Source organism: Temnothorax curvispinosus, unplaced genomic scaffold (genome assembly GCF_003070985.1).
Source record: "Temnothorax curvispinosus isolate PA1 unplaced genomic scaffold, ASM307098v1 QBEX01003650.1, whole genome shotgun sequence".
Classification (NCBI taxonomy): Eukaryota; Metazoa; Arthropoda; class Insecta; order Hymenoptera; family Formicidae; genus Temnothorax; species Temnothorax curvispinosus.
The window spans coordinates 129,698-157,689 of NW_020213430.1; the positions used below are offsets into that span (position 1 = coordinate 129,698).

The 27,992-nt window shown below is 36.0% G+C and overlaps 2 protein-coding genes across 3 annotated transcripts in view; one reads left to right on the top strand and one right to left on the bottom strand.

The window, feature by feature from the left end:
• On the bottom strand, positions 1 to 27,478 carry LOC112452712 (dynein regulatory complex subunit 5-like). The gene is made up of 9 exons (XM_025013054.1): positions 27,134 to 27,478; positions 21,939 to 22,000; positions 19,536 to 19,808; positions 11,851 to 12,018; positions 11,631 to 11,769; positions 8,991 to 9,228; positions 6,352 to 6,507; positions 5,944 to 6,058; positions 1 to 353 (listed from the first exon to the last, which is right to left on the bottom strand). Exons 2-9 carry the CDS (start codon positions 21,983 to 21,985, stop codon positions 257 to 259), a joined length of 1,233 nt encoding a protein of 410 aa, XP_024868822.1. The 5' UTR covers positions 21,986 to 22,000; positions 27,134 to 27,478; the 3' UTR covers positions 1 to 256.
• LOC112452715 (Kv channel-interacting protein 1) overlaps positions 1 to 27,992 on the top strand; it is a 118,877-nt gene that overhangs the window by 80,861 nt on the left and 10,024 nt on the right. For both annotated transcript variants that reach the window (XM_025013058.1, XM_025013057.1), the window contains exons 3-5: positions 22,439 to 22,508; positions 22,579 to 22,649; positions 25,391 to 25,663. In XM_025013058.1, the coding sequence (XP_024868826.1) occupies positions 22,439 to 22,508; positions 22,579 to 22,649; positions 25,391 to 25,663 (414 nt within the window). The remainder of the gene's footprint in view (positions 1 to 22,438; positions 22,509 to 22,578; positions 22,650 to 25,390; positions 25,664 to 27,992) is intronic.

Here is a 27,992-nt window from a genome sequence, read left to right on the forward strand (position 1 = left end):
TTGGTGTGTAACCTGCGCTTACAAAAATATGTGGTGTGCATAATCAATCCTCGAGTCAATACGATAAAAAGTCAGTTGATGATACTTGTATGTTGTATAACGCTGCATATTTCATGCATGGACTAAGATGAAGCAATAACGCAATAAAGAAAATAGTGCAGTAACTCTTACCGGCATCGATTTGTCTGCCAGTGAAACGTTGCACAATATCCTTTTTAGCTCTGGGAATGACGACCCAACTTCCGACTGCATGTTGTTACAGATTCTTGGCGCTGGGTGAATTATAGACATTACTGCTTTGGGAAAGCGCTGCCTTGTCCCTCTCCTCTCTCTTTTTCACGTTTTGTTTATTCCTGCGTAAACGTGGCGTGCAGACATTTACAACGGCAACCGCGGAGCAATAACTCATCGCGATAAAATAAATTGGAAAATGTGCCCGGTAGAAGATAAACGCGCACAATACATTAAAGAGGAGGTTTCACGATTATGAAAACGGGAGTGTAATATGTCGAAGTATGATACCGATAACAATGACCGTCTTAGTGGTTTTATTTTATTATTAGGTTTACGATAAGTCACGTTCACTATTTGCAATTTTTGTTTTCAAATCTATGATAAACCAAACTTAAAGTAAATAGACGTAATATCACAGGAAGATATGTTTACTCTCTAAATTTCATAGAATGGTTTTGCCACTAATATATTAGAGTGATTACGATAGTCACTTCAAAAGAGAGGGTTGTCACTCTAATTTGAGTAAATGCGGGCACTCATAAGGTAGGAGTGAATTTTTCACTCAAATTTTTAGAGCGGCTACTACTCCCGGCTCCCTACCAAAGTGATACAATCTCACTCTAAAATTATAGTGAATCACTATAATGATTCACTAAAGATCGACTGATAAATGACTCTAAGAAATTTTTCACTCAAAATTGTAGAGTGACATAATTTATTCCTATGGACACTGATCTACTGCTCTCAAAAAGAGTGTCCTTTCATTAAAATAGAATGTGATTTCACTCCAACTTATAGAGCGCAATTTTACTCTTTCTTAGAGTGGCGAATCACTCGAAGTGATCACAGGCTCAATTTTCACTTTTCGTTACACTTGTGTTTCACTTATTTTGAGCGGTATTTTATTCTTCGACTTTTAGAGAGTAGAAAAAAGAATATTTTATGTTTTTAAAATATAAAGTATGCATTGTTAAAAAATATGATAGACACGTTTATGTCGGAAGAGATTAATTTTTTTTTACTTTCCCGATGTTAGGATCTTGATGTACAGTTCATGTCTAATCATTGTCAACGATTGCTCTGGGCGCATAGAATTGCGCATCTCACATGTGCAATCAGTCTTCAGGGCCGCGTGTATTCACAAGTGAAGATCCTTGATACGCTTATATTACACAGCATGCGAACTACGGTGTCAATAGGTCGAAGGTGCATGGAAGACGCGATCAACGGGAGAGAGAGAGAGAGAGAGAGAGAGAATGGAAAGAAGGGAGGGAGGATAACCGCGTGTGCGTGCCTAAAAAAAAGAGGGGAAAACGGATAAATCGATTGACTATTAGCGCCAGGCTGGAAACGAGGCGCGCTAAATAGACGTGTAACAATCAAGTTTAATGGTAAGAAGAGTCTCTCTCTCTCTCTCTCTCTCTCTCTCTCTCTCTCTCTCTCTCTCTAGGAATTAGAAGAATTAAGAAAAATGTGGATGCAAGGGGCATATGGACCATCTGGTGGAGCGTCAAGAAAATATAGCGACGTGATTAAAGACAGGAAGGAGGAAAATATCTTGATTATAAAACCTAAAGTACAACAAGAGAGTGAAATTACGAAGAAAATAATTAAAGATAAAATTGATATAACCAAAATGGAAATAGGAATTACTAAATTAAGAAAAGGAGGTAAAGGAACAGTGATCTTAGGATGTGAGACGGAAGAAGAGAAGGAAAAGCTAAAGGCGACGGTACAAGCGGCAATGGGTGAGGAGGTCAAGGTCTCGGAGCCACAGAAGAGGAAACCTAAGATTAAAATAATTAATGTTGGTGGAGAGGAAATGAAAATGGAGGATGATGAATTGTTAGATATAATCAAGAAGCAGAATAGAATTGGCGAGGAATGCTGTATGCACTTAGTGAAGAAAATTTTAAGAGGAAAAAATAAGAATATTGAGCAAGGATCCGTAATAATCGAAGCGGATGAAAGCACTCATAAATCACTAATAAGCAGAGGAAAGATAAATTTAGGATGGCGAAAGTGTCCGATCTTTAATTACATTAGTGTTAGAAGATGTTTTAAATGCTGGGGATATTATCATATTGCCAAGAATTGCACGAGACAAGAAACATGCTATAAATGTGCAGGAAATCATAAGGCGAACGAATGTACAACGGCAAAGAAGAGGTGTGTAAACTGTACCTTTAAGAATCAGACATACAACTTGAAGATAAATGTTGAACACGAGGCGCTGGATTCGGAATGTCCGACATTTCAGAAAGTATTGGAGGAGGAGAAAAAAAGAGCCGGCTGGGAAGATACAATATAGCAACCACAGAAAAAAGCTGATTTACTCCGGTATAAGAAGGCACAAGTCTGTCTGGCGCATAAGGATGAAATTCGACATCAGGTTATGAAGAGGGTAAATCCTGCGATTCGAGAGTTATCCGAGAATAGATTGACTATAGAAAGTTATGATAGTGAGGTCGAAGCGTTTGATACAATAGATAGAGTAAAGCTAGTGGAAAAATTATATCAGTTTTGTACCGGGGTATAGTGGTGTAAAGGTGTGACAGCAGTAGAGTATCATTCGCCGAGTGCGTCTAATGGCGATTTTGTGAGATTTCTGGAACATACGGTCGAAGATTTAATAATAAAGTATGTCTGTATCGATAGGGGACTTTAATATAGGTATAGTCAAGCGATGATAGAATTAATTTTTTCGAATAAGGAAATATATATTATACCTCATGTAGAGGAATTATTGTAAGATTATGTGTTGTAAAAAATAGCCGAGAAGGCTAATAAAGATCAATTCATTCATTCATTCTCTCTCTCTCTCTCTCTCTCTCTCTCTCTCTCTCTCTCTCTCTCCCGTTTAACGATTTGCGATTCTCGATTACGATAATATAATCGATCGCTCTCGATCGATTTAACGGTTGATCAACGACTCCCGATACGTCGGGACATCTCGTTGTTCTATCAAGAAAGGAAGTTGTCTTTCGGCGAACGGCTTGGCGCGCGGCCAAGCACGAGATTCGTCACCTTCATCGAACTGCTTGTACCCGGAGTTGACGACCTGGGTATTCCATTCTGACACGACGATCGTGTTGCCCTTTCGGGCGTAATGAGGTTTGCAAACGCAGCCTGTGAGCAACTCCAGAGCCCGGTTATCTCGCGCGACGGTGTTGATTTGAAGAGGAAATCGAAATGTCGGATGAATTGTCACACCGCCTGTCTTTCGCAATTCTCGTAAAGTGAAACGATGAAGTAATTAATATTTTCATCAATAAAAGGTTTTCCTTAAATAACACTCACCGAGTGCTGTTTGACTATAATATATTAATTTAAACGTATGGGGAGACCGGGGCTGGTTGTCACACTTTTTAAATACTGATTTAAAAAAAAAATGTTAGCAATATTTTATAATATCGTATACTACTTTATAATGTAGCTACATCCTTTAGGTGTAAGAAAAAAAATATTAGATTTGTATATATTTATACACAAAAAAGTTATTTAATTCTAAGCAAAACCGCGCAAATGTGACAACTTATTCCATACCCAGGGTTGGTTGTCACATGACTCTGGATTGATTGTCATGTATCTTTCATGTAGAGGAAACATACGACAAATAGTTCCTGTTTTAATATTTTATTAAAGTTAGTGCCAGTTTTTGGTAAATTTAACTTAATAATATATTGCAGCATGAATTAAACGAAAAATTAATAATTTAATAAACTTTGTAATATAATTCTCATAAACTTAGAGTAAATGAAAGAATAATAATTCTCATAAATTTTGTAATACTTTCATATAAACTTCGAGTAAATAAAAGAATAATAATTCTCATAAACTTTGAATCCCATCTCATTTGAGACAACTTACCCTGAACGGTCATTTTGAAAGAAGATTATATTTATAAACTATGTTGCAATGACGGTTAACTAAATACAGGAAAAATTATCTAAAATTATAATATTTCTTATGACCAAAAAGAAATTACGACTAGTAATTCCAAAAACCAACGGAACAATAAAAATAGAGCCAAGAAGAATTTACTCATGACCTCCATAGATTTTAAAAAGTGCTTGTAAATATCACATGCGATGTTTTTGAAACGAGCTATTTCGTACACCCGACTAACACGATAGGAGCAATCTAATGTACACTATAAAGAATAATATTCCACTTAATCTATTAAGTGAGATATATAAGCTTTGTGACAACTTACTCGACTTCTAGCCCCGGTCTCTCCTATTGTAATTTCCATTTAAAAGAATACCAAAAAAAGACAATGGGTAGGTACAATTCAGGACGTACTACATGAAAATCCGAGTGAAAATCTGCGAGATAAACGCGAAATTAATGTAAATTTAGAACGTGTGGAAATTGAACGTGAGCACGTTCAATTTCCACACGTTCAATTAGAAATCGCGAGTTCTCTCGCGGGAACATATAACGATCCTTTTGCCTAACTTAATAAATCGTAACGTATTATACCGTACGAGCGAGCACGCGGGCCGAAATGTGGAAGTTGGCGTAAAATCACCAATAAAGTCAACTATTACGGAATACTTGAATACAATAGAAATTTATAGATCTCCGGCGGACTGCACACCTACGACATTTTGCTCCCCGTGGATTTATTAAATTTACGGTATTGTCTTGAACACGTCGCACCTACGTGCGTGGAAATGGGAAGCAAATGAAATAAAGGTGAACGGTGTTAGACATTGGGAAAGAGCGGGTCGGTTGGAAAATTAAATAAATTAAAAAAGAAGGAAAACGGAACGTTTTCCCTCTCGCACGACAGGGTAACTCCGGTATATACGCCGCACCTAAGGAAAACTTAATTTGTCGAGTACTATTTACTATGTTTAAGGCAAATGAATTATCACCAATAAAAACTTTATATTGTTTATACTACTATAAACAAATTAGAAATATGAAATATTTATTCTTTGTATTTAACAAAAAAAAACTTTTAGAAACCCTTGCATTTTTGCCATATATCCCATAGGAATGAGATATATGGCATTTATGGATGAAATATACGCCTTATAAAAAATTTAATGTTTATAAATAAGGCAATAATATGTTATAATAAGTTATAAAATGTATGTAAAAAGTTTATGAAGATGTAAGAGAATGATAAACAAATTATAAAATTAAAAGATTTTAAAAAGAAAATAGAAGAACGATAGAGATGCTTTAAAGGTTATTGGTATACGATCCAAGAAAAAGATAAAAAAAATAACACATAGGAGATTTCAATTTTTATAGAGTGTCTGTACTGTGGCATAAATCTCGCGTGCTAAAAATGCCGTATATCCCAAACAGGAGGAATATACAAGATATGAAGTTAAACAAAGAATACAAGAGCTATGCACTTGTATTTTGCTGTATTCCATCCTTTACTATCCCTCTACACTTATGTATCATAAAATAACTATTAAATTTTTTATATTCTTTACAGTAATCATTTTACGTAGGTCGTAATATATAATCGCGCTATTTACTACGGTGAGAAATCGATTCAACTCACAACGGTTTTGTTAATATTAACAAAAGAACTGCAATTACAGCACAATACTAATATGGCATAAAGGCACATAAAAGTGTGATTACAAGCAAGTATCTTTATTCCTTTTATTTTTTCTGACTTCTGCGGCGTAAATCCCCGCGCGGCGTAAATACCGGAGTTAACCTAATCGCGGGCCTCACCTGTGCGCGTTCTCGGTGATCGAGCACTCCGATTCTTTCGAAAAATTGCACATTCGACTATCCAAGTGGATAATATACGGGCATGAGCTCACGGCCGCCTCGAATGACTCTTCAGCTGGAACAAATTTTATTGCCGCTTTTTTTGCGTGAAGTACAAATCTTTCAACCATTGAGATAATTGCGCAACGATTCTCTAACAATAATATTAATAATTGGTGTTTTTTAACGATTTTTAGACCACTGTTTGCATGTGTTGCTCTCCTTACGTAATCATCTCGATTCCGTCATATATGACTTTGGAAATTGGAAACTTCTTTCTCTTAAATTTCTATATCTTCTTTTGAGCTATATTAAAATGATATTCTCGAAAGAAGATATAGAAAAGGGTAATTCCTCTGTTATTAATACCGGTAAATCCAAAATTATTGTTTGATACGTCGAGAGAGAAGACTTCGAGTTCCACACAACCGGAAGAGAGCACTCCGGCCAGCGCTATACCGTCTTCCGGACCTAATTCGCAGCCGCTGATATTCAATGTTTCCAAAGTTTTGTTTCTCACCAGGACTGAAAATGACAAATTAACAAGTATAATATAAAAACAGAAATCTTTTACAAATGAATATTTTTGCAAAGAATGTATTATAAGGAATATAAAAAATATATATTTAGATAAATTATAAAAACAAAACTATCATCAAAGTAATTAATCACACTATTTATCTATTAAATTCAGTAATATATATCTTGCATTAAAGCAATATAATGTTATGTCACTACGTTCTGTCGTTTATATCATATCTAATATTTTTTATTAAGATGGTTTTATTAAGATAATAATCTGAACATTTTTTTTTAGCAAAATTTTACATCTAGTGAACCGACCAGGGTCAAAGATTAGCAACCTAAATTTTCTTTTCTGGAAATTTTTATTCATATTAAAATTGAAGCTATTATCTTATAATGAGTACGTATTATAAATCCGGGAATATATCCACAAGAAATTGCGGTAGTGATTTTGTATATGTACTGTAATAGGTGTTATTGCCCTTTTATGCATTTTTATATCGCAGTTTCAGACACGTTCCATGTGCTGTAACATGCGATTTGTATGCACGCGCATGCCACAATCTGCTATTCAGCTTGCATTTATTTAAATAATTCAGCGTGCCGCTTATGCTACACTTTCGACCTGCGAGTCGATTACGCTCTTTTTTTCCTCTCTCTCTATGCTAATTTTCGAGATTATATGGGATTGTGCATTCAGTTTTTAAAGTCGGCAATAAGCAGTATGGCTTCGTGTAGCGAGGTCAAGTATGATACCTGTACATTCAGTCCATGATAAAGACAATTAAGCGATGCTTTAAAGTAACGACCCAGTAAGCCAGAAACGTCAACATTTCAACTTGTACATTGCAGCAACTTTGTAACGTTAATACAATGCAGTTGAAATATTTCTTGATATTTCTTGCTTACTGAGGAGATATATAATCAAGATGACACCTTTTAAAATGAATTCTTCGGCCTTGGACGTAGCATATTATCCGGCAATAAAGCATCATTAATATCTCAGACAAATTTGATATTTAAAAAAGTAAATTCCATTATTTTCTTATCTTTCTTTGTTCGAAATAAATTCTCTCTCGTTGGCATTTGTTATCGTCATAAAAAATACATTTGGAAAGGCAGAAAATATAAATTTCGAGATCCGATTTTATCATTGATCTGTCCTGTGTACATACGTACATTGATAAATTTATAGCTTTTTGAGAGAGAGAGAGAGAGAGAGAGAGAGAGAGAGAGAGAGAGAATGGTGCTGAAATACGAAATCCGTGATATTTCCATTATTTGGTGAGAATGCAATGCACCCCTATAGTGCACTAGCATAAAGTAGTACCGCACGCAACATTAAATTTCAATTTACCTCAACGAGCTTTGTATTACTCGGGCACTGAATTCTGTAGAAAACACCACTGGATAATCTTCGAAGTGGCGTTGTATTTTTCCAAATAAACAAAGAATTATCTATTTTGATATATCGTTTTCAGACCAAAGAGAGAAAGAGAATTGCTTGTGAAATCATTTGCTCTATAATCGCGTCTATTTACATTTATTGCTATTTTACTTGTGGAAAGATTATTTAAAAATTGATAGAATCCGTTCATTGTCGATTAAACATATACGTGCTATTTATAATTGTAAATACAAATTAAAATTGTATTCTTGATTAATATTGCAGTTAGTTATATTAAGCATTAAGATTAAGCAAAAGCGTAAATATCGCTTTATTCTTATTACTTATTACTTATAAAGATACTGAATTTATCACACACAAATATTTCTCGATTTAATCAAAGAAAAGACTCGAAGAAGTTATTAAAACTGAGAGCTTACGTTAAAAGATATTGGGCAATAAATTTTAATGTATCTGCTCGCTCCTAAGTTATGATATGCCATATAAGAAAGTTTTCGGCATTTTTAAATATTTTTTTAAGCCTCATCTACTTACATCTATCGTAACGCTTTAATCGTAAGTGATCGTGGTCGTAAGGAAAGAAGCTGTCGTAAACATTGTGTGTGTATATACATAGCAATGCGTGTTATAAAATTGTGCACAACCAGCAAATGGCGAAACAGAATGTCAGAGGCCAAGTAGAGCTGTTACGACGAGCGTTATACGGTTAATATTACGATAGATGTAGACAGACCTTTAAAAACTCGATTTTTTTATCATGCAACTGTTCTATTTCAGCAACGAGAGTTAAATCTTTTCTGACATGCATAGAACGTATCTAGTCCTAAAGTCCCGAGATTACACAATCTTAAAAATCAACCAAAACATTTTTTAAATATTTTTTATTTTCTTATAAGTCTGAATCTTTTTCTATCTGTTAAGATTAAGTGAAAATTAGGTATTAGCGTATTTAAAAAATGGTTTAAATATTAATTTTATTGTTTCAGACAATGGTATTCAATAAGATATGAAATAAAAACACAATTTAATACCTGAGTAGAACTGAGGCTGCTACATATATATTTATCGAACTTACGAGCGCATATGTGATTAGCTCCCTCATTTTGTATAGGATTCAGTCGTAGATCCAAATCTTTCAGAGCCGTCGTGTTTGCTTTCATTAATCCGTGAACGATACCAGCAACTCCGATCGGTCCTATATTGTTGTTCGCCAAGTGCAAAGTCCTCAGTTTCTGATGCATTGACAGAAATTCACCCACCGCGTGCACACCAGTATCCATCAATTTGCAATGCGACAGATCCAACTCCTCGATCTGCATCCGAGATAATTGAGGTAATATACGTGAAACGTGTGTGATAAAATTCTCCGTTAACACGTTGCCTGCCTAGCGAGTTTTGTATGTCTTATCGTGCGCGCCACAGTAGAATTTTCATTATCGTAAGCATATAATAGTGTAAAGCCCAAAACATTAAAAAATTAAAAAATTATTTACACATTGCCTGCATTCGTTTATTCACATTGGGAGCTATTGGGAAAATAAAATATATAATATATGTAACGTGCGTTATAGATTTTATTTTCCCAACAGCTCCCGATGGGAATAAACGAACGCAGGCTATAGGTTTTTGTACTTTGTTTGTACACTTGTTAGTACCACATTTCGTTTCATTTGTATTCAAAGGGTTAAAAAGTTAGGGGAGATGAAAAAATCGTTCAACTTAAAGATATTTGAAAACGGCCAACGTCATTCGAAAGAACATTGTTTGTACCCCTTTCCAAATCGTTTGTATTTCAAGGGGATCGAAAGTACAGGCTTTTTAAAATACGTTCAGGAAGTAGTTTTGCCAATTTTTGAGATATTTCAAAACGACCAATGCCAATCGCTAAGAGAATCTCAAGCGAGGTACAAATGTATATATAGTGTAAACGATAGTTTAATTTTTTAATGTTATACGCTCATAGTTTTACACCAGCAAGCATAACGATAAAATATTATGTAATATGATTAAACAATTGCATCCTCATGAGTACCGTTGAAGAACGCATTTTTTAATTTACATTGCTATTTAGCTTTGTGTCATGTAAAATTTTATATTAGATAGCGTTTATCTTTTACAAGCGTTTTCAAAAATTTTGATAACACCGATCACGGATCACCAGCATGGCAGCCAACGTGTCAAAAAATTATTACGAGGTGTAGTAGTCCAGTCGGCACGTCGTTAAAAATGACAAATAAATCGACTAATTAAGACAAAGCTGCAAAAAATTTTAATCTCTTTATTTGGGGGTCAGTAATGACATACTAAGTTTTTGACCTCCCCCGTAGTGTGCTTCGGCCGCCATCTTGGAAGAAAGGGGTGAAAAATCGGTTTTTTGCGAATATCTCGGTTTCCATTAGACTTAGGCTAAAATAGTTTAATGCAATATTGTAGGGAATTTAGTTCTCTACAAAAAAGGAAGTATAGGTTTTTTTCCTACGACCAATAGTTTTGGCGCTAAAGCCGGGAGGAGTAGGACACTTTGGGTGGAGTTCCGAAAACGGCCCCCCTCCGATTTTGATGAAACTTAGTGAAAAGCTTCGTCTTGGGTTAAAATGAAAGCCCTTAAAAGGAATTTTGGCGACTCCTATGATAAAACCATTTTTTAAGATAAAATGATAAAAAATATAGGGCTGTTCTTCCGAAAATGTCCGCGCTCCGATTTAGGTGAAACTTTGTGAATAGGTTCCCTTTAGATAAAAAACACATGGTAAATGTCTAGCGTAAGGGCGACCTCACCGCGTTCACGGACCTACATAGGTTAGTTGACGCGCTTTACGCACTTGCGACTGTTCAACGTGAGCCACTGCGCCACGTGGGTTAGCTTTACGCACTCGATACTGTTCAACGCGAACCACTGACCCACGTGGGTAAGATGCTGCGCTTTACACACTCGGTACTGATCCACGCGGGTTAGCTTTACGCACTCTATACTGTTCAAGGCGAACCACTGACCCACGTAGGTTAGTTGACGCGCTTTACCTACTTTTTTACTGTCTACAGCACTTCACTGACCCACATGAGTAAGGTGCTGCGCTGTACCTACTTTTTTACTGTCTACAGTGCCCCAATGACCCACATGGGTTAGTTGACGCGCTTTACCTACTTTTTTACTGTCTAAAGCACCCCACTGATCCACGTGGGTTAGCTCATAGGATTATGAAAGTCTTTAATATTGCATTAAACTATTTTAGCCTAAGTCTAATGAAAACCGAGATATTCGCGAAAAACCAATTTTTCACCCTTTTCTTCCAAGATGGCGGCCGAAGCACACTACGGAGGAGGTCAAAAACTTAGTACGTCATTACTGACACCCAAACAAAGCGATTAAAATTTTTTGCAGTTTTGTCCTAATTAGTCGATTTTCAAATGTACTTGCCGACTGGACTATAGCAGGAATTACAATATTCATGACCATGGCATACAACTCTCTACTATCTACCAGTGGATGCCAAGATCGTTTTTACATATATATAGATATTACCAAGTAATATCCAGTGAATAGTGTTATATTTCTTTGTTTTACTGTCACATTGACCATTAAAGCAGATAGCGCTTGCAGTCACGTTAGTTTAGCTTTTAGCAAAGTTGCATCTTTAGTTGTACTTCTATTAATTTTTAATCGAAAATAAAGCGGTTTATGTGTTATTCACATAACGGGAATACACCGACTAACGTTATTGTTCGACACCATCCCTTGGAGAATGGCTGCGACTCGGGGCTGATCCAAGTTGCTTCGGGTCAAACTGAATTTCTTCAATTTTGGGCTGGCTTTAATTCCTTCCCCCAGACTTAAGCAATCCTCCAGCGAGAACCTGCACGAGCGATGAATGTTTTATCAATCGTTTAACGTGGGGATCCACTTTATCGTCGCGCTTGCTGAATTTCCGACTCACTCGAAGTCTCGCCATTCGAAACCGTCGTTCATGTAAATCATACCGAAGTTGAGATAAATCTCGGTGAGATATGGAAATCGCGGGAGTATAACTGCCATAGGAATGTGATGCGCGACGTTTTCCTCTGGGGTTGACTCGTCCTCCGCGTTAGCTCGCGTCGTCTGCTCTCTGGAAAGTTCGTATATCCAAATCGCACATGTATGAGAAACGGAATTTTGTCGGTAATTAATTTTTTATTTAATACAATTTTTTTTAGAAATCAGCTACGCGTTTATGCGTGAAAAACGAGCCGTGCTTTGACAAACGAAGCGTAACAACACATTCAATGATAAATTTTGATTAACAAAGTTTAAAAATTGTAGAGATTTATTAATTAGAAATTAATTTCTATTTTAATTTACTTCGTATGAGTGTCATGATACGAATACACAACAATAAAAATTTTTATTCCATGAATTTTTCAATTTTTTAATTCATTTATACATATAATCTTTATATGGGGAGAACACGATAACTAGGGCCCCTTGATTTGACTGTGGTTTCTGGTAGTATTTTTTACGCCAAACAAAAAATTATATAGGTCTTATAGGGCTAACTGCTTTAGTTTTTGAGATATGCAGTATTAAGGTGATCCTTTCGTGAGAACAAGTATTAGATAGGTACCTAAATATATGTTAAATATACAGTAATAAGGGGCATGTGTACGAAAAATCAAGTAAGGTTACCACTTTACAAGAAATAAGTCATTCTAAATGTGCGTTCGCGGAGCGTGCCATTGTCATTCTATCCTTGTTTACATCTAATGAACGAGAAAGATAGAATGATGCAAATCGCCACGTCCGAGGTTTTCAACAAATAATACATGTACTTAGCGATCAGATGAATACATTATTCATGTCTTAAAATATTCCCTGAAGTTTCCGGATTTCGTACATACCTTGAAAATAAGGGCTTGCCGAATGTTTTGCTCTGATATATGAGGTTAAATAAGTAGTGGTCCAATCACATATTGCTTTACTCGTACTGTCATGCCTGACCTAACCTAAATCGAGTCCAACCGCACTACTATTGTGATATTTTTTTAATTAGTAAATAATTAAATACGATTAAATCGTGCGTGTAAAATCATATTATATTATTATAATTATTGGGATGTTGTGTAATGTTTGTCAATATGTTTGTTTTCAATTACCTCATGACGGACTGTTACTTGACAAGCTGGGTCCGCGAAAGGACCACCTTAAAGCTCAAAATAAATATAATATAAATCTTTACTTGGTAATTGTATAGATGGGGGGATCACCTTGGATGACCTTGATATTTTAGTATGTTGTCAAGGTCACCTTCCTGAGTGACCTTCAGAAGGTTTCAGCCCGCGTTCGTTATTTGTTAAAAAGTTATTAACAAAAAACTGTTTAAAGCGCGTCACTAACCTACATAGGTTAATTGACGCGCTTTAAACACTTAAATACTTTTAAAGCGCGTCACTAACCTACATTTGGTAAAGCAGCGACTTTCTCGCGAAATAAAGTATTCTCTGCTTTAACAAAAAGACCTCAATTTATCAACAATTTACTGCTTTAAATGTTGTGTTTTGGTAAAGCAGCAACTTTCATGCGAAACGAGATATTCTCTACTTAAAAAAAAAGACGTAATATTAGTCATTTATGCCTTCCAATACTCAAAATAGCTGCTATATTTTCCAAACTTTTTTTGTTAATAACTTTTTAACGAATAACGAGCGCGGGTTGAAACCTTCTGAAGGTCACTCAGGAGGGTGACCTTGACAAAATATTAAAATATCAAGGTCATCTAAGGTGGTCCCCCCCCCCCCATCTATACAATTACCAAGTAAAGATTTATATTATATTTATTTTGAGCTTTAATACTGCATATCTCGAAAACTAAAGCAGTTAGCCCTATAAGACCTATATAATTTTTTGTTCAGCGTAAGAAATACTACCAGAAACCACAGTCAAATCACAGTCAAATCAAGGGGCCCTAATTATCGTGTTCGTGCCGTAATATTTACCCACCAAAAAATTTTTTTTGAAAAAAAGGACCTTTTTTAAATAATTTTGTATGGGGGTCCCTTGTCCCCGGGCTCAGACCCCTTCCCAAAACTCTCTACGGTCTAAGCTAGAGTATCATGAGATAATATACCAAATTTAGTTGTTCTAATGTGAAAACTGTGATCGATAGAATAATATCACAAATTAAATTGATCATCAAATTCTAAACGCAACTGACGCTAATAAACATTCCTTCCCAGCAGACCTTTTCCCCTCACTGTGATCCCAAAACTCTAATACGGGCTAATTTATTAGACAGTAGACGATGTTTTTTCCCCGAATAGTAATATTTACCTCCAAAAAAAATTTTTTTTTTTAAGGGATCTTTTTTAGACAATTTTGTATGAGGGTCCCCTTTTTTATTTATTTTTATTTATATTTATATTTTCTTATATTAATTTATTCTTTATCGACGCCATCCCCGAAAAATTAGACAAATTTTGGCATCGGTTTCCAGAAAATCGGTCCATTCATGAATGAGTAGTTCGCAGTCAGACAGACATTAGAAAAATTTTGGAACCGGTTTCCCAAAAAATCGATAATGATGCGGTTCTCAAAATACGTCTACGATCTAAGTTAGAGTATCATGAAATAGTATACCAAATTTAGTTGTTCTAATTTGAAACTGTAGATTTACATAGCGGATAAACATACATATATTTATTTATATATATATAGAGATAGAAACAAAGATTCCATTTGTACATATTTTTTCATATCTATCGCGATTTTTCGTATTATATCCAGATTGTCAATCAATCCGTGATGCAACGAACGAGCGGAAAAGCAATTTTTTTAATGCGGAGGAAAAAAAATATTTTATCCCTAGGACGTATGGAAAAAATCCACGTGTATGTAAAGAATTAGTTCGAGCTGTTACTGAATGGTTTATCCGCGAAACAGTTAATGTATTTGAGTGAGTCACGACTCTGATCAATATTGGACGATGGATTATGTTGCACAAACTACGTCGTGTATGTAGAGGCCTAGTTGCATGCTAGCCGTTGTGAATAATTGAAGAACGCGTACACGCCGTACACACGCCGGGCCATATTAACCGTCAGATAGATATATACTGGGTACGTTGGACGTTCTAGATTGATATACGAAATGGAATTTTGAATAATAAATCCGTGCATGCAGAAAGACAATATTGACAGTTTATATGTCCTAATTACTATAGCCGTATAATTCCTTATGTATCTTATAAGTCGTATAGTCTTTAACCCTTTCGTTCTTCAATTATTTAGAATATTTTTTCGCGCGTCAAACACTTCTATAGTCAAGATTATTTTAATTTATTAAATTAAGTATTTATTGTTAATCTTAATTTTCTTGTATTTAAAGTTTAAATAGCAATGAAAAGAAAGGGGTTAAAGCTGAGACAGATCACGATAAAAGGATCTATTATTCGTAATCCAAATAAAAGCGAAAATAAATCTTGCAGCGGATTTACGGATCGCTCGGACAGGGAGTAGCCCGGTGTGATCTGAGAGAATTACTTTTCCCAAATGCGCTCTCTCTCTTTCCCTTTTAATTAAATGAAATTTCTGGGCTAGGATCTGTAACGATTGCCATCGCGGAATGATATAACGTTTCCTAACGATTCAATTTTACTTATTAAAATCGCGATACATATTGAATAACGGGCCAAGCGTTCTCGGAATTATCAGCGTCGAATTGCAGAAGAACGCTCACACGCGTTTACGAAGAGAGCTCTATTACGAATTTTATCAAACTAGAATGGCAAATATTAGATGGTGCGTGAATAAATTAGACAGATAAAGCTATAGATATAATGACTCAAAGTAATGATAATGACATTATTGGGCATTAAATAATATATATTGCTACATGTGTGGGATAACGCAAAATTCATCTTTCTAGTGAATTTCAAATCAATTTTTCGTTAATATATTTCTAAATGACGCTGAGTTGTTTAACATTAAAATGGTTTAAAAAAATAAGAATAACGATTTTCTATTATTTTTATTAAAAATAGAGAATTTTCTTATACATAGATGATATAGGGTAAACTCGGGTAAGATGGCCTATGTGCACAACATGCTTTCACTTAAAATAAGTTCAGGAAATAAAAATTTATTTTGTAAACTTTTTATAAAGTTTGCATTGCCGCGCTACATAATAATGCCTTTTTCGTGTTAATAATACTGTTAAATTCGTGTGCAGAGGTTAATTAAATTTTTTTGCGAGAACAATACAGGCGAAACGAGCGTTTTACTTGTTCCGCCTGAGATTAGTTTTGCAAACGTGATCGCGGAACTTTTTCCCGTCCTCACGTTTACCTGTTCCAATTTCATTACGACAGTAACCATTTCTACCCTGCCGACTCTTCGACCGTAACTATGTAAATTTGCTTCTTTACTTTTTAAACAGCATCCCCGTTCTCAGCAACATTTTATAATGCGGCCTTAAAAGCTGGAAATGAAATGAAACTGGAATGACGGCGGCGCCGGCGCGACAACGTTAACAATTCCTCTCGCAATGTGTAGGTTCATAAAAAGTATATCGGCACTTTTTGAACACATTCCAAAAATTTTGCACGTGCATTTACACGCGAAATTAAATAAAGCAGGAAAAGATTTCACCTTTTGCAAATTCGTTGTAGTTATTACGTGTAGATTTTTATTTACAAATATTTATATTACGATCTTGTATTATTAATTTTTAATTATCTCAAAATAATTATAAAATTATCCATTTTTTAATTATTGTATATATTATATTATATTTGTATTGTTATGAAGCCTTTTTCGTATCACACACTTTGTGTTCGCGAGAGGATGTTTAGAAGGGAAATGTTTTTGCTCACATTTTCTTGTCATAGCTTGCACTTGAGTTACTTTCTACTTCGCGAAGTCACGTTTATATAGTGGCACACGTAGCCAGCTGCCTAGAATCGACTGTCGCACTGTCACACATATCAACTTGGCCGCGATTGTTGCAATTTCGCGCAAAATTTACACCGCTCGGCGTCTAAAAGTCGTCGCTCAATGGCCACGGCAATTCTACGGCTAGCGCGTGTACCTATATATCTCCCGCCGCGCGTGTATAATTAGAATCCTTAACGCATTAACAAGTTTATTCGCTCGTAAGTGCGTTTGCCGCGTGTCCGCCTTTGCCGTCGCGATTTCGGTAAACTTAGCGCGGCCGAATTTGCACAAATGTTCTCTTCAATAATCACATTGTACGGATGGCGTACAAATGTAAATTTGGCACAAAGGTGTGAATGAAGGTATAGTAAGCCATTAGCAATCGACGATGAGAAGGACGGTTCCACAGAATACGATATTACAAAGATATGTAAGGTAAATGTACCAATGCCTGGACACGTGCCTTATAGATACCTATGTCTGGACATTTTTATCATTTTAATCCTTAAATAAGTTATAACGCGAATTAAAATCAAAGATGAAAATCTTTTTCTTGCATTATATTTTTATCTTTGATTTTAATTTGCGTTATAATTTATTTAAAGATTAAAATGATAAAAATGTCTAGACATAGGTATCTACGTGTCCAGGCATTGGTACATTTACTTTACAGACTTTGTATTTCGGGGTCATAAAAATAAAAGCACCAAATGTGAAGACTACGTCGAAAAATAGGAGATAATTACTGTGCATGTGTTATTGCGATAACGAAAGCGATGAAGGAATCCGCTGAAGCTCGGTACACAGTAAAAAATAAAATGTTAATCGTAACATTTTTCAAATGTCCCAGAAAGTCCACTCTAAATTTTGAGTTAAAATAACTCATTCATCGTGTGTTACTTGTTGACAAATTAGAAATGTTAATTTATTGACACTATATTTTACATTTATATTTGTTCTTTTAACTTTAAGTATAATGTAAAAATAACTTGTAAAAAATGTCGATATAACATATTTGAATAAACGATAGTTATTTCAACTTAAGAGAAATGTTGTTTTGAACATTTGATTGTAGTAAATTTGATTATTTTGTATGTCAAAGTTTACGATTATTTGAAGATTTACTTTAACTTTTGTTTATGTTAAAATAACTTTAAGGCGTGTTGATTTTTTGAAAACATTATGTTAAAAGAACTCAAAATAAAATTCAATTTCTAAATGACATACATAAAGTGTTAAGTTATCACGTTGACATTAATATAACACATGAAAATGTTACGAAAATAATAACATAGCTGTTGTATGTTAATTTTACATTGAAATAATAGTCAAATCTTGGTAACACAAGAAAATTTTAACATTTGGAAGCACGATTTTTTACTGTGTATATTCGCGATTTTCCGGCGTCCGTGATTATAATTGGCCTCCTAGATACTCCGGCCAATTATAGAATCGGCCGCTACGCTTTCGCGCGATATTTACGCCCCGAGTCCATCGCACTCCTTGGATCTTCAAGTGCAAGCACTTACGGTTTTAGTCGACAAACTGACCGGCTCTAATAATAATTTTCCGATGTGTTCTCGTAAATACTGTGGATTGCTGCGCGGCGCGACGTAAAGCGGTGCAAGGTCTGCTCAAACGTTGGCACTACATAAATACGTATCTACTCGTATCTACTACGATAACGATCTATAAATATATTTTTCGTAATTGTCATAAATTTTTGCAAGTTTTCATACATCCTCTCATTAAAAAAGATCGTCTGTGAAAAGATTTGCGATGCCTAATTTCAATGTTGAAGTTATGTTCATCAGACAGATAAAGGTGTGACAGATGTTTGGAGATATTAAAACTTCATAATAATTGTCGAAAATTCTCTATTTTTTTAAACTACTTTATAATGTATATATTTACGCGCATAGTAAAATCTTTATTAATCTTACAAAAAAACCGAACCTTATTTCTCCTAACTAGGTATAAGTCGCTTCGATTTGTCTTCATTAATTTATTATTATTATTGTCAAGCATAAAAACTAATTGAGAATTTAGTATACTAATTTGCTTTACTTGGTCGGTACAAGAGAGCAAAGCCTTATGACGTGTATGTGGTTCTTCACGAGAGCCATCAATTTCTCACATTCCTCTCTTTGGGACTCGAAGTAGCTCGCTTGCAAAGTTTCCAGATACTCGGCTAAGTGGCGTTCGCAATATAATCGCCGCCATGAACCACCGTACTCGCCCGGATCGTTATGTTCCCATCTGCGACAATAGGAATTAAATCGTACTTGCGTACGCAAATCGCTTTGACAAATCGCTTTTAGTATCAATTGATTACGCCTTTTAAAAGCACCCGCAGTTAATTGCAGTCTGTTGGTGTAAAATTCATGTTTTAACGTTTTAACGTAAAATATTTTCGTCCGTAAAAGACGTATAAATACGTCTTTTACGGACGAAAATATTTTTGCAAGATAAATTGGAAGTTGAAACAAAATTAAAGGAAGATTTAAGTCAAGAATTATCAAAGTCAACTAATTATAAAGAGATTAGAATAAAATTGGAATGAAATTACAGTCGATTAAAGTTGAATGAAGTCGGCTATTATTTGGCCAGATTAATCCATAATTGCGACGTAAAGTTCACGATAGAGCGTTTTCGATAATACGTACTATTACATAATAGTATTTCACATAATCGAGAATCGATAGGTGCTCCGTTCTACCTGTCCTTGGCCGAGCGTTCCCAATAAAACTCATCCTCGATTCTCGGTATCGTCAACTCGAAGGGTAGATTAGTCGGCAGTGTTTCCAGCAACACGTCCCTGTCGGTGCACGTCGGCAGATCCTCCAGAACAGGATTATCCTTCCAGGCCGAGACTATGGTACGAAGCGCGAGAATCTTTAAATCGGGGATTACGCCGTCGTCCCACGAGGCGTCTTCCGCTCGCAGCGCTCGTCTTTGCTCTTGCGGTAACAGCGAGGTCTCTGGCGAGCACCTGCGAGCCAATTTGCCAGGATAAACGTTAAATTGTTGAATGAGTAAAGCCAATATTATTCATATATCCAATACGAAGATGTTTATTTCGAGGATTGTTGTACCACACGTGACGCGATTTCTTGCGATACCTTGCGTTGTCGAAATTGAACTGCTTTAAAAGGATATACCAGGGATATACTTTACTTTATTCAAGAAAAACTCGATTTGCACGGTATATTCGCTCCGTGCGATGGTATACTATAGCGGAAAAGTAGGACTTAGGGCGCTCATGGTGGCCGAAATTTTCATTATTTGCTGGAGTGACAGTTATTATTTTCCAGTAATCTAGTACATCGTAATGAAAAAATTACGAAAGAGAAACTTAAATTGTTGCGTGCATTCGTGTAAATATGTATTTCACAGAAGATATTAAATTTTATTCATTTCCAAAAGCATTGACAGACTTTTGCGATTAGGTTAGGTACGCAGACGTTTGCGGTACCATACTGCACCTTATTAAATGACTTATATTTACACTGCGCAATTCTTCAACGCGAACTATATACGATATTGCTAAGACTTTTCCTTTTAATATTGCACTTGGATTAAATTTAATATCATAAGATAGGCCCCAATCCCGTTTGTATGATAAGGCTTATTGCAAAAAGTCAGAGAAAAATTAACTTATATTTAAAACAAATATAGCGAAAATCTATTTCAACTTATTTGTATATAACATAACAATTTTTTCATCGGTAAAATTAAGATTCAAGTTATTTAACGACAGTTTACGTAGCTCGAATATTAACAATCATTGACAGCTATTCCAGCAAAATGTGCGATATTTCACCAATCGTGGCAGCACTAGTCTCTCTGCACACAGCGAATACGGAATCAGAATATATGAGGCGAGATAAGAGAAGATACACGTGTCGCGAGGACTCCTATAAAACTATACCATTAGAAAAAAGAAGAGAGAGAGAGAGAGTAATTTATTGCTCTAATCCCGAATTTATATTTCCTATCTATTCGCAGGCAATTAATATCAAAAGTGGGGATGCTGTCTTCACGTTACGCTAGCACCCCCATTCCTGAATAACACGTATAGAGTACCGTAAACGGCGTAAACGAAAGAATCGATATACCAGAATTTTGTGCCAATTTTATACTCTAAAACTCTCCAAAGAGATATCAAAAGTATTGAATGGTGATGATTCTGAATGTACCGATATGCGGTTACCGTAACTGCATGAAAGCAAAATAATCAAAAATAAAAAGTTAACTATATAGGTATAACATTAAACTATTGGCGATGTCAGTGTCATGTACAAGAGTAAAGTGTATTAAACAAATTAGTTTCTGTGCCGATTTTGGTATTAAGATGATCCTAGAATTTAGTGTTCTTAATATCCTTCTTGTCCCGAATTTATTGCTTACTATTTAACTTAACACTGTCGATCGACATTGCGACGGTGTTAGCGTCACGTACCTACAAGAGTAAAGTTTATTAAACAAATTGGTTGCTGTGCCAATTTTGGTATTAAGATAATCTTAGAATTTAGTGTTCCTAAAATGTCCTAGTCGCGAACTTAAATTGCTTACTATTTAACTTAACGATGCGCGATGTCGAGACTTTATCAAATATCAAATATAGTAAAAGTTAAATAGTTAAGTTAAATAGTGAGCAATAAATTTGCGACCAGAACATTTTAAGAGCACTAAATTCTAACATCATTTTAATCCAAAGTCAGCACAGCAACTAATTTGTTTAAAATACACTTTACTCTTGTACGTAACGCTGACATCGCCATACTCTCGGTGGACTTTATTAACTTAAACAACGAGCATTAGATTCCAGACTGGGGTAGAGCACTAAATTCCAGGATCATTTTAATACCAAAATCGAGACAGCAACTAATTTGTTTAAAATATATTTTACTCTTGTATCTTTGTGTGTTTTCGATAAATTTTGAAGTTGTCTTGTAAGTAATAAATTCAAAAATAAAGTATTTAACGAGTATTTGATTGGAGAAACAGTTTAATGTTATATCTATAGCTTAATAGAAGTCTGTGCGTATAATACCCGAATTTTTTTTTAATAGTAAGGGTGCTAAGTTTATAAAGGTCCATTTATTCTATTCCATTTTACCTGTAAGCTGCTATAACATTCTGCGGTATCGTGTGCGGGATCCTCATTGTTCACGTTTGTTTCTGCACAAAGATGGAAAACACGATAGTTACTTCACCAGAGTTCGCGAAATATCCACATAGATGATTTACGATATGTTTGCTGTTTCGATATGCTATTTCTTACCCGGGGGATACGAAAATATTGCGGATCAATAAAACTGTTATCTATGCAATTGGTTTTATCAACTGTCTCTCGCGCCTGTATACGATCTACCGCCTCGACATTAAAGCGACCGATGTTATTCTGTTTATTGATGGAGGAACGAGTCACCGGTGTCTCGCCAGTACATATTTTCAAGCCACAGAATATCACTGCTCATCCGAACAAATAGTCCGTCGGCAAATATATACATATATATAGTATATGGAGTGTCTCGCTTAATCTCGCCCTGATAAAACTCTCACGGAACTGAGTATGATCATTTTTCACGGCTTTTTTCTCTTTTCTTTTTTTTCCAGGAGTGCCCCGAGGGAGTAGTCCACGAGGATTCGTTCAAGGACATTTATGCGAAATTCTTCCCGCACGGCAGTGAGTTTATTAAATAACAGTCCACGTTTTTGCGTAATTAGTTAATGGCCACCCCTCATGCGAATTGCAGACTCCAGTCCCTACGCCCACTACGTATTCAAGGCCTTCGACGTTAATTGCAACGGGGCCATCAGCTTCAGGGTAATTAAGTCTCTCTCTCATATGTAATGTGTAGTCTTTTCATGAATTTATTAATTTTAACTTGACTCAATGTCCGCTGGCGTATATCTTCGCACTCGAATGACGGCGCGCGACGTGTGTTCTCGTCTTGAGATACGTCGCGTATATCTTTTGTGCAAGGAAATTTTCCTCGGCGTATGTTAAGCACCTGAATGTTAAGGCCGGTTTTCACACGCAATGATTGGTGGCACCAGGCCGCGCCAGTCGACTAACGCCAGTAAAAATGCAAGTGTAAACCAGTGTAAACACTTGATACAAACTGGCGCTAGTAATGTGGCGTTTACTGGCGGTTATTGGCCAAAGCATATAACCTCAAATTTGGAGGTTATATGCTTGCTGTCATTTACTGTGTGTTTAATAAATGTTAAATATTTTCCATAGTATACGCCAATCACTGTGTAAATACTTGTGAGTTTGCTAGTCGGTTCTGGCGCCAATGAATGCCAGTCAGTTGGCGCCACTAATCATTGCGTGTGAAAACCGGCCTTTATTGCGCGTACATTTATCAAGAAAACGAATAGTCTAGTCAAATTGTCATTTTACCTAGAAAAAAATCCAATATGCAAAATTCCTTTTGGGGGATGTTGGGGGCATGTAGAAAAGCTTAACTCTAAGTTGGCGGGACAAAATATGCGGAGGCTTTTCCGCCAAATCGTTTTTTTGCAATAACTCGGCTCCCTGGAAAGCTACAGAGAAAATAAGGTGACCAATTTGTAGCTTTTTTGCGCTCTACAATTTGCCGACATATTTGACGAGATAGAAGCGATTTAAGATCGATTACTTATATATTTATTTTCGTCGTTTTCGTCAAATATGTCGGCAAATATCCATCGTAGGAAAAAAAGTCATATAACATAAATTGTAGAGCGCAAAAAAAGCTACAAATTGGGTCACCTTACTTTTCCTGTAGCTTTCCGAGTTATTGCAAAAAAACGATTTGGCGGAAAAACCTCCACATATTTTGTCCCGCCAACTTAGAGTTAAGCTTTTCTACATGCCCCCAACAACACCCCTCAAAAGGAATTTTGCATATTGGATTTTTTTCCAGGTAAAGCATGGTTTCCCGACAATTTGACTGGACTAGAAGCAATTATTCGGAAATTCTTAAGTAAATTTTATTCATTCGCGCTCCTTAATTGATTGTCAAGTACACAAAATATACTTCATAAAGAGTAAAATGCACATATTTTATTTATAAGATATGTTATTGTTTATGTAAATAGTAGCTTTACCATTGACTATTAACTACACAATAATAATAATAAATTATCGAGACGAAATGATAAAGCGATCGTGGGCTATTCGATTATAATGTGAAACGACTACATCAATTTTAAATTTAGTGCATGATTATCGTCAATCATTCGAGATTTAATCTAATTTGGTTCGTGTCTAATTCAAGCCACGCTTGATTCGCTGCGTATTTTATGCCGCGATTCCCGCGGTTCGGTCCTACGGTCGTCATTGACGCGCGGATAAAATGCGGGCGCGACGAACCTCGGTAGGAAATTTCGGCAAGCGAAACGCAAATGTCGATGCATCTATATATGCGGGCGGACGATGCATGTCCGGCATTTCGCGATAATGATGCGGCACGCGAACGACCCGGGGTCGCCGGGGTCGACAAGCCGGGGCCAATTGAGCGGATCGTCTATCGGACGAATATAATTAATCGTTTTTACGATAAACGCGGAATACGCATCGGAATATGCATCGGATATCGAAGGGCAAAGTGCGCGCCTGCGAAGCTCTCACGGGGCGGCTGATCATCCGTCATTCCACGCGAATGTTGCGCGTACGAGGATTTATTGCACGGCCGCGAAGGCAGCTTGATGCCTGAACATCGGCATGCGGGAGCTTTCAGTGGCCCAACGAGGTACTCGCGCGGGACACGAACTCGGCTATGTTCCGGGACACGTGGATATTATTTTATTTGACTAATTTCCCTCGCTGATGCTTTGCGTCACAGATGGTATGGTTTTTTCGGACATATTTACGGGTTTTTTTTTTAATATGCACCCACGAATAACTTTGTAGCTGTATATATAACAATATATTGCTAGATATATAAGCAATTTAAACAATAAATTGCTTTGGTTTATATAATTCGTATAATAATATAAATTATAAAAATTGTTAATTTATGAAATAATTACATATTGTTGTCAAAAGTGTAGAAATAATTATGATGATTTTATTTAATTTTATTTAAAAGACATTACAAGATAATCAATATGGCAATTCAATTTAAGTTTAAGTTTACAAGTTATATTGCTTTTTTATATTGCTTTTTTATTCAAAAAATGCATTTGCATCATTATTGCAATCATAATTTAAATATGCAATATTATATTATTGTAATATTTTTCTATATTAAATTATCTATCATTATTACAATTTTATTATTGTATAATCTTCTACTTCGTAATGGAAAACGTCAACGCGAGCACTCGTTTTAAAGAAACAGTTAACTTTCTCTCTGGTTTTCTGCTTCTTTCGCTTTTTTTACATTCATTTACGTCAGAACCGTTTCTCGTTATCCGTCGAGTCGTGAAATTTTATTTCAATTTTTATGGAGTTCAACGAAATGGACGATCTCGGACGAGATTTGGTCCAGAACACTGGAGAATGAAGCGCACTGTCGTTCCGTCGCACTTCGTATTAAAATCGCGCGCGACTTCAGACAATTCCGGGGATTGCAGGACCTCCTCGTGACGCTGTCGACCCTGCTGCGGGGCAGCATTTATGAGAAATTGAGATGGACCTTCAAGCTGTACGACATAAACGGCGACGGCTGCATCACCAGGGGCGAATTGGGCGAAGTGGTGACGGCGGTCCACGAGCTCATGGGCAGACGGCATCACGCCGAGGAGGAGAGGAAGGCGAGAGAACAGCTGGACAGGGTCTTCAAGAAACTCGATCTCAACCAGGACGGTGTTATCACGATCGAGGAGTTTATCGAGAGTTGTTTGAAGGTACGTCTGGCCGTGAAATAACTACCAGCGATCAAGTAAATGGAAAGTATACAGGGCGTCCTTACCGTCGCACCCTTTTGTCTCCGTAGACCCTTTGAGTATGATACGCTGACTTTTCTTCGACGCTTTTGCTATCAGCATGTCTTGCTATCACGTTTTCATATTGACGGACAGGCTATTTTAATAATACCTTCAACTTGGTTAAAGTTTGAATAGAATAGAAGAAGGTATAGTGAACTCGGGACACTCTGTATGCATTCCCTTCGTAAATGAATGCCAAGTTCCTCGAGATATACATATATACGAGAGATGTCCCAGATCTGCCGGGTGTTCTTTCAGTTAGTTTCAACTCGCAATTTCAGCCAAAGAGAAGACTTGGAACGATTCCCTCTTTTTGAATTAAGCTCATAATTTTCTATGTTACACATCTCGATAATTAACTGTCGGATTATATATTTCTGTTAAAGTAATACTCTGTTACATCTGACCAAGAAATACGAGTTCATTATCCATTAAATTCGGTAATTAATTTGGCAAAATTATTTGACATTAAAGACTGTTGAATATCTTCGTAATTAGGTATTCTCATCAAAGAGTTTGGTATCAAAAAATATTTCGCGAAATATTTGCTATCGCTGCAAATCCAAATGTATTATTTTAGCTGAAGTTCTCTTACTCTCTAAAAGTCGAAGAATTCATATCTCAAAACGAGTAAAATAATTCAAATGTAACGAAAAGTGAGCATGTGCACTTCGAGTGAATCGCCACTCTAAGAAAGAGTAAAATTACGCTCTATAAGTTGGAGTGAAATCGCATTCTGTTTGAGTGAAAGAGCGCTTTTTTTGAATGCAGTAAATCAATATCCATAGGAGTGAATTACGTCGCACTCTACAATTTTGAGTGCATGGAAAATTTCACTCTGTTAGAGTCATTTATCAGTCGATCTTTAGTGAATCGTGATTCACTATAGCTTTTAGAGCGAGATCGTATCACTCTGGTAGAGTAGCCGCATTTACTCAAATTAGAGTGACAACCTTTTCTTTTTGGGGTGACTATCGCAATTACTGTAATATATTAGTGGTGAAACCACTCTATGAGATTTAGAAAGTACCTACACATTTCTTGATGTGATTTCTTTAAATCACATCGTTTAACACGATTGAACGTATTATCTTTTAATTTAATACGATTAAACATATTAAATAACGTAATTTAACACGCAAGAAGCATGTAAAAAGAAAAGTTTAGTCAAATGTGTCAGTTTTAGACGTTTATGCATGTAAAAATAACACACTTGAATTTGCAGTGATGTAACGAACTTACAATTCTAGCGATGGAAATTACATGCACAAAAACATATACGAATATATTGCTTGAACAATAGATGCACGTGAATTCGCACGCGGTGCACGTGAGGCGCGAATGCAAGAAACAAAAATAAGGACACACTGGAGATTAATCGATGCTTACGGAGCGTGCGCGAGGTTGTTTGTAGTTTGTTCAGCGTTCTTTCGTCGATAACGGAATAATATTCCGGGCAAGGCATGCGACTTGCAACCGTCGCGCTGAAATCGAACTGAATGGTTTTCAGTTGATCAAGAGACGGTAATGTCTCGCGCCAAAAGTATACGCGCAGCGAGACCCCGTCCCAGTCAGAAATGATTAGTTGATTCGACGTTGAATCAATGTCGAAAACCGAATGTCGAATCAACGTCGTAATTCTGGTCGATTCGACGTCGAAAGCGTATAAAATATCACCGACTATTCAACTTATCGTTTCAACGTCGTTTCAACGTCGAAGGTTGAAATTCGATTGAAATATAGTATATTATATATTTTATATATTTTTTATATATGCAGTGTTTGTCTGGATAGGTCCTAAATATAAAATTTATATATATTATTTATACATATGTGATTGATCGCGCAATTACGCCATTTCTTAAACGTCCATAAAATTATTTTGTACAATTTACATAAACAATGTCGTAATATTTTTTAGGATTAAAATCTAAATTGATCGAATTTTATAAGTGCGCACTCAAAACAGCGCTATTAATCGCTTTGACGTTGAATCAACCTTGAATCGACACTGGACATGATCGATATTGCAGGAATATCGACTTTCTTATCGACTCAACCAGCTGTCAACCATATCGACGTTGAATTAACCTTGAATCAAGGTTACATTTCTGACTGGGGTGTATCTTTACACGAGTAAAGTTGAGTTGCGAGTAAAGGAGAGTTGCGATTATCCGAGATTACCGGATCTCAACAACGGCTGAAAACCGATCAAATTCTAAGTAGGCTCAATCGATAGCTTCGGTTT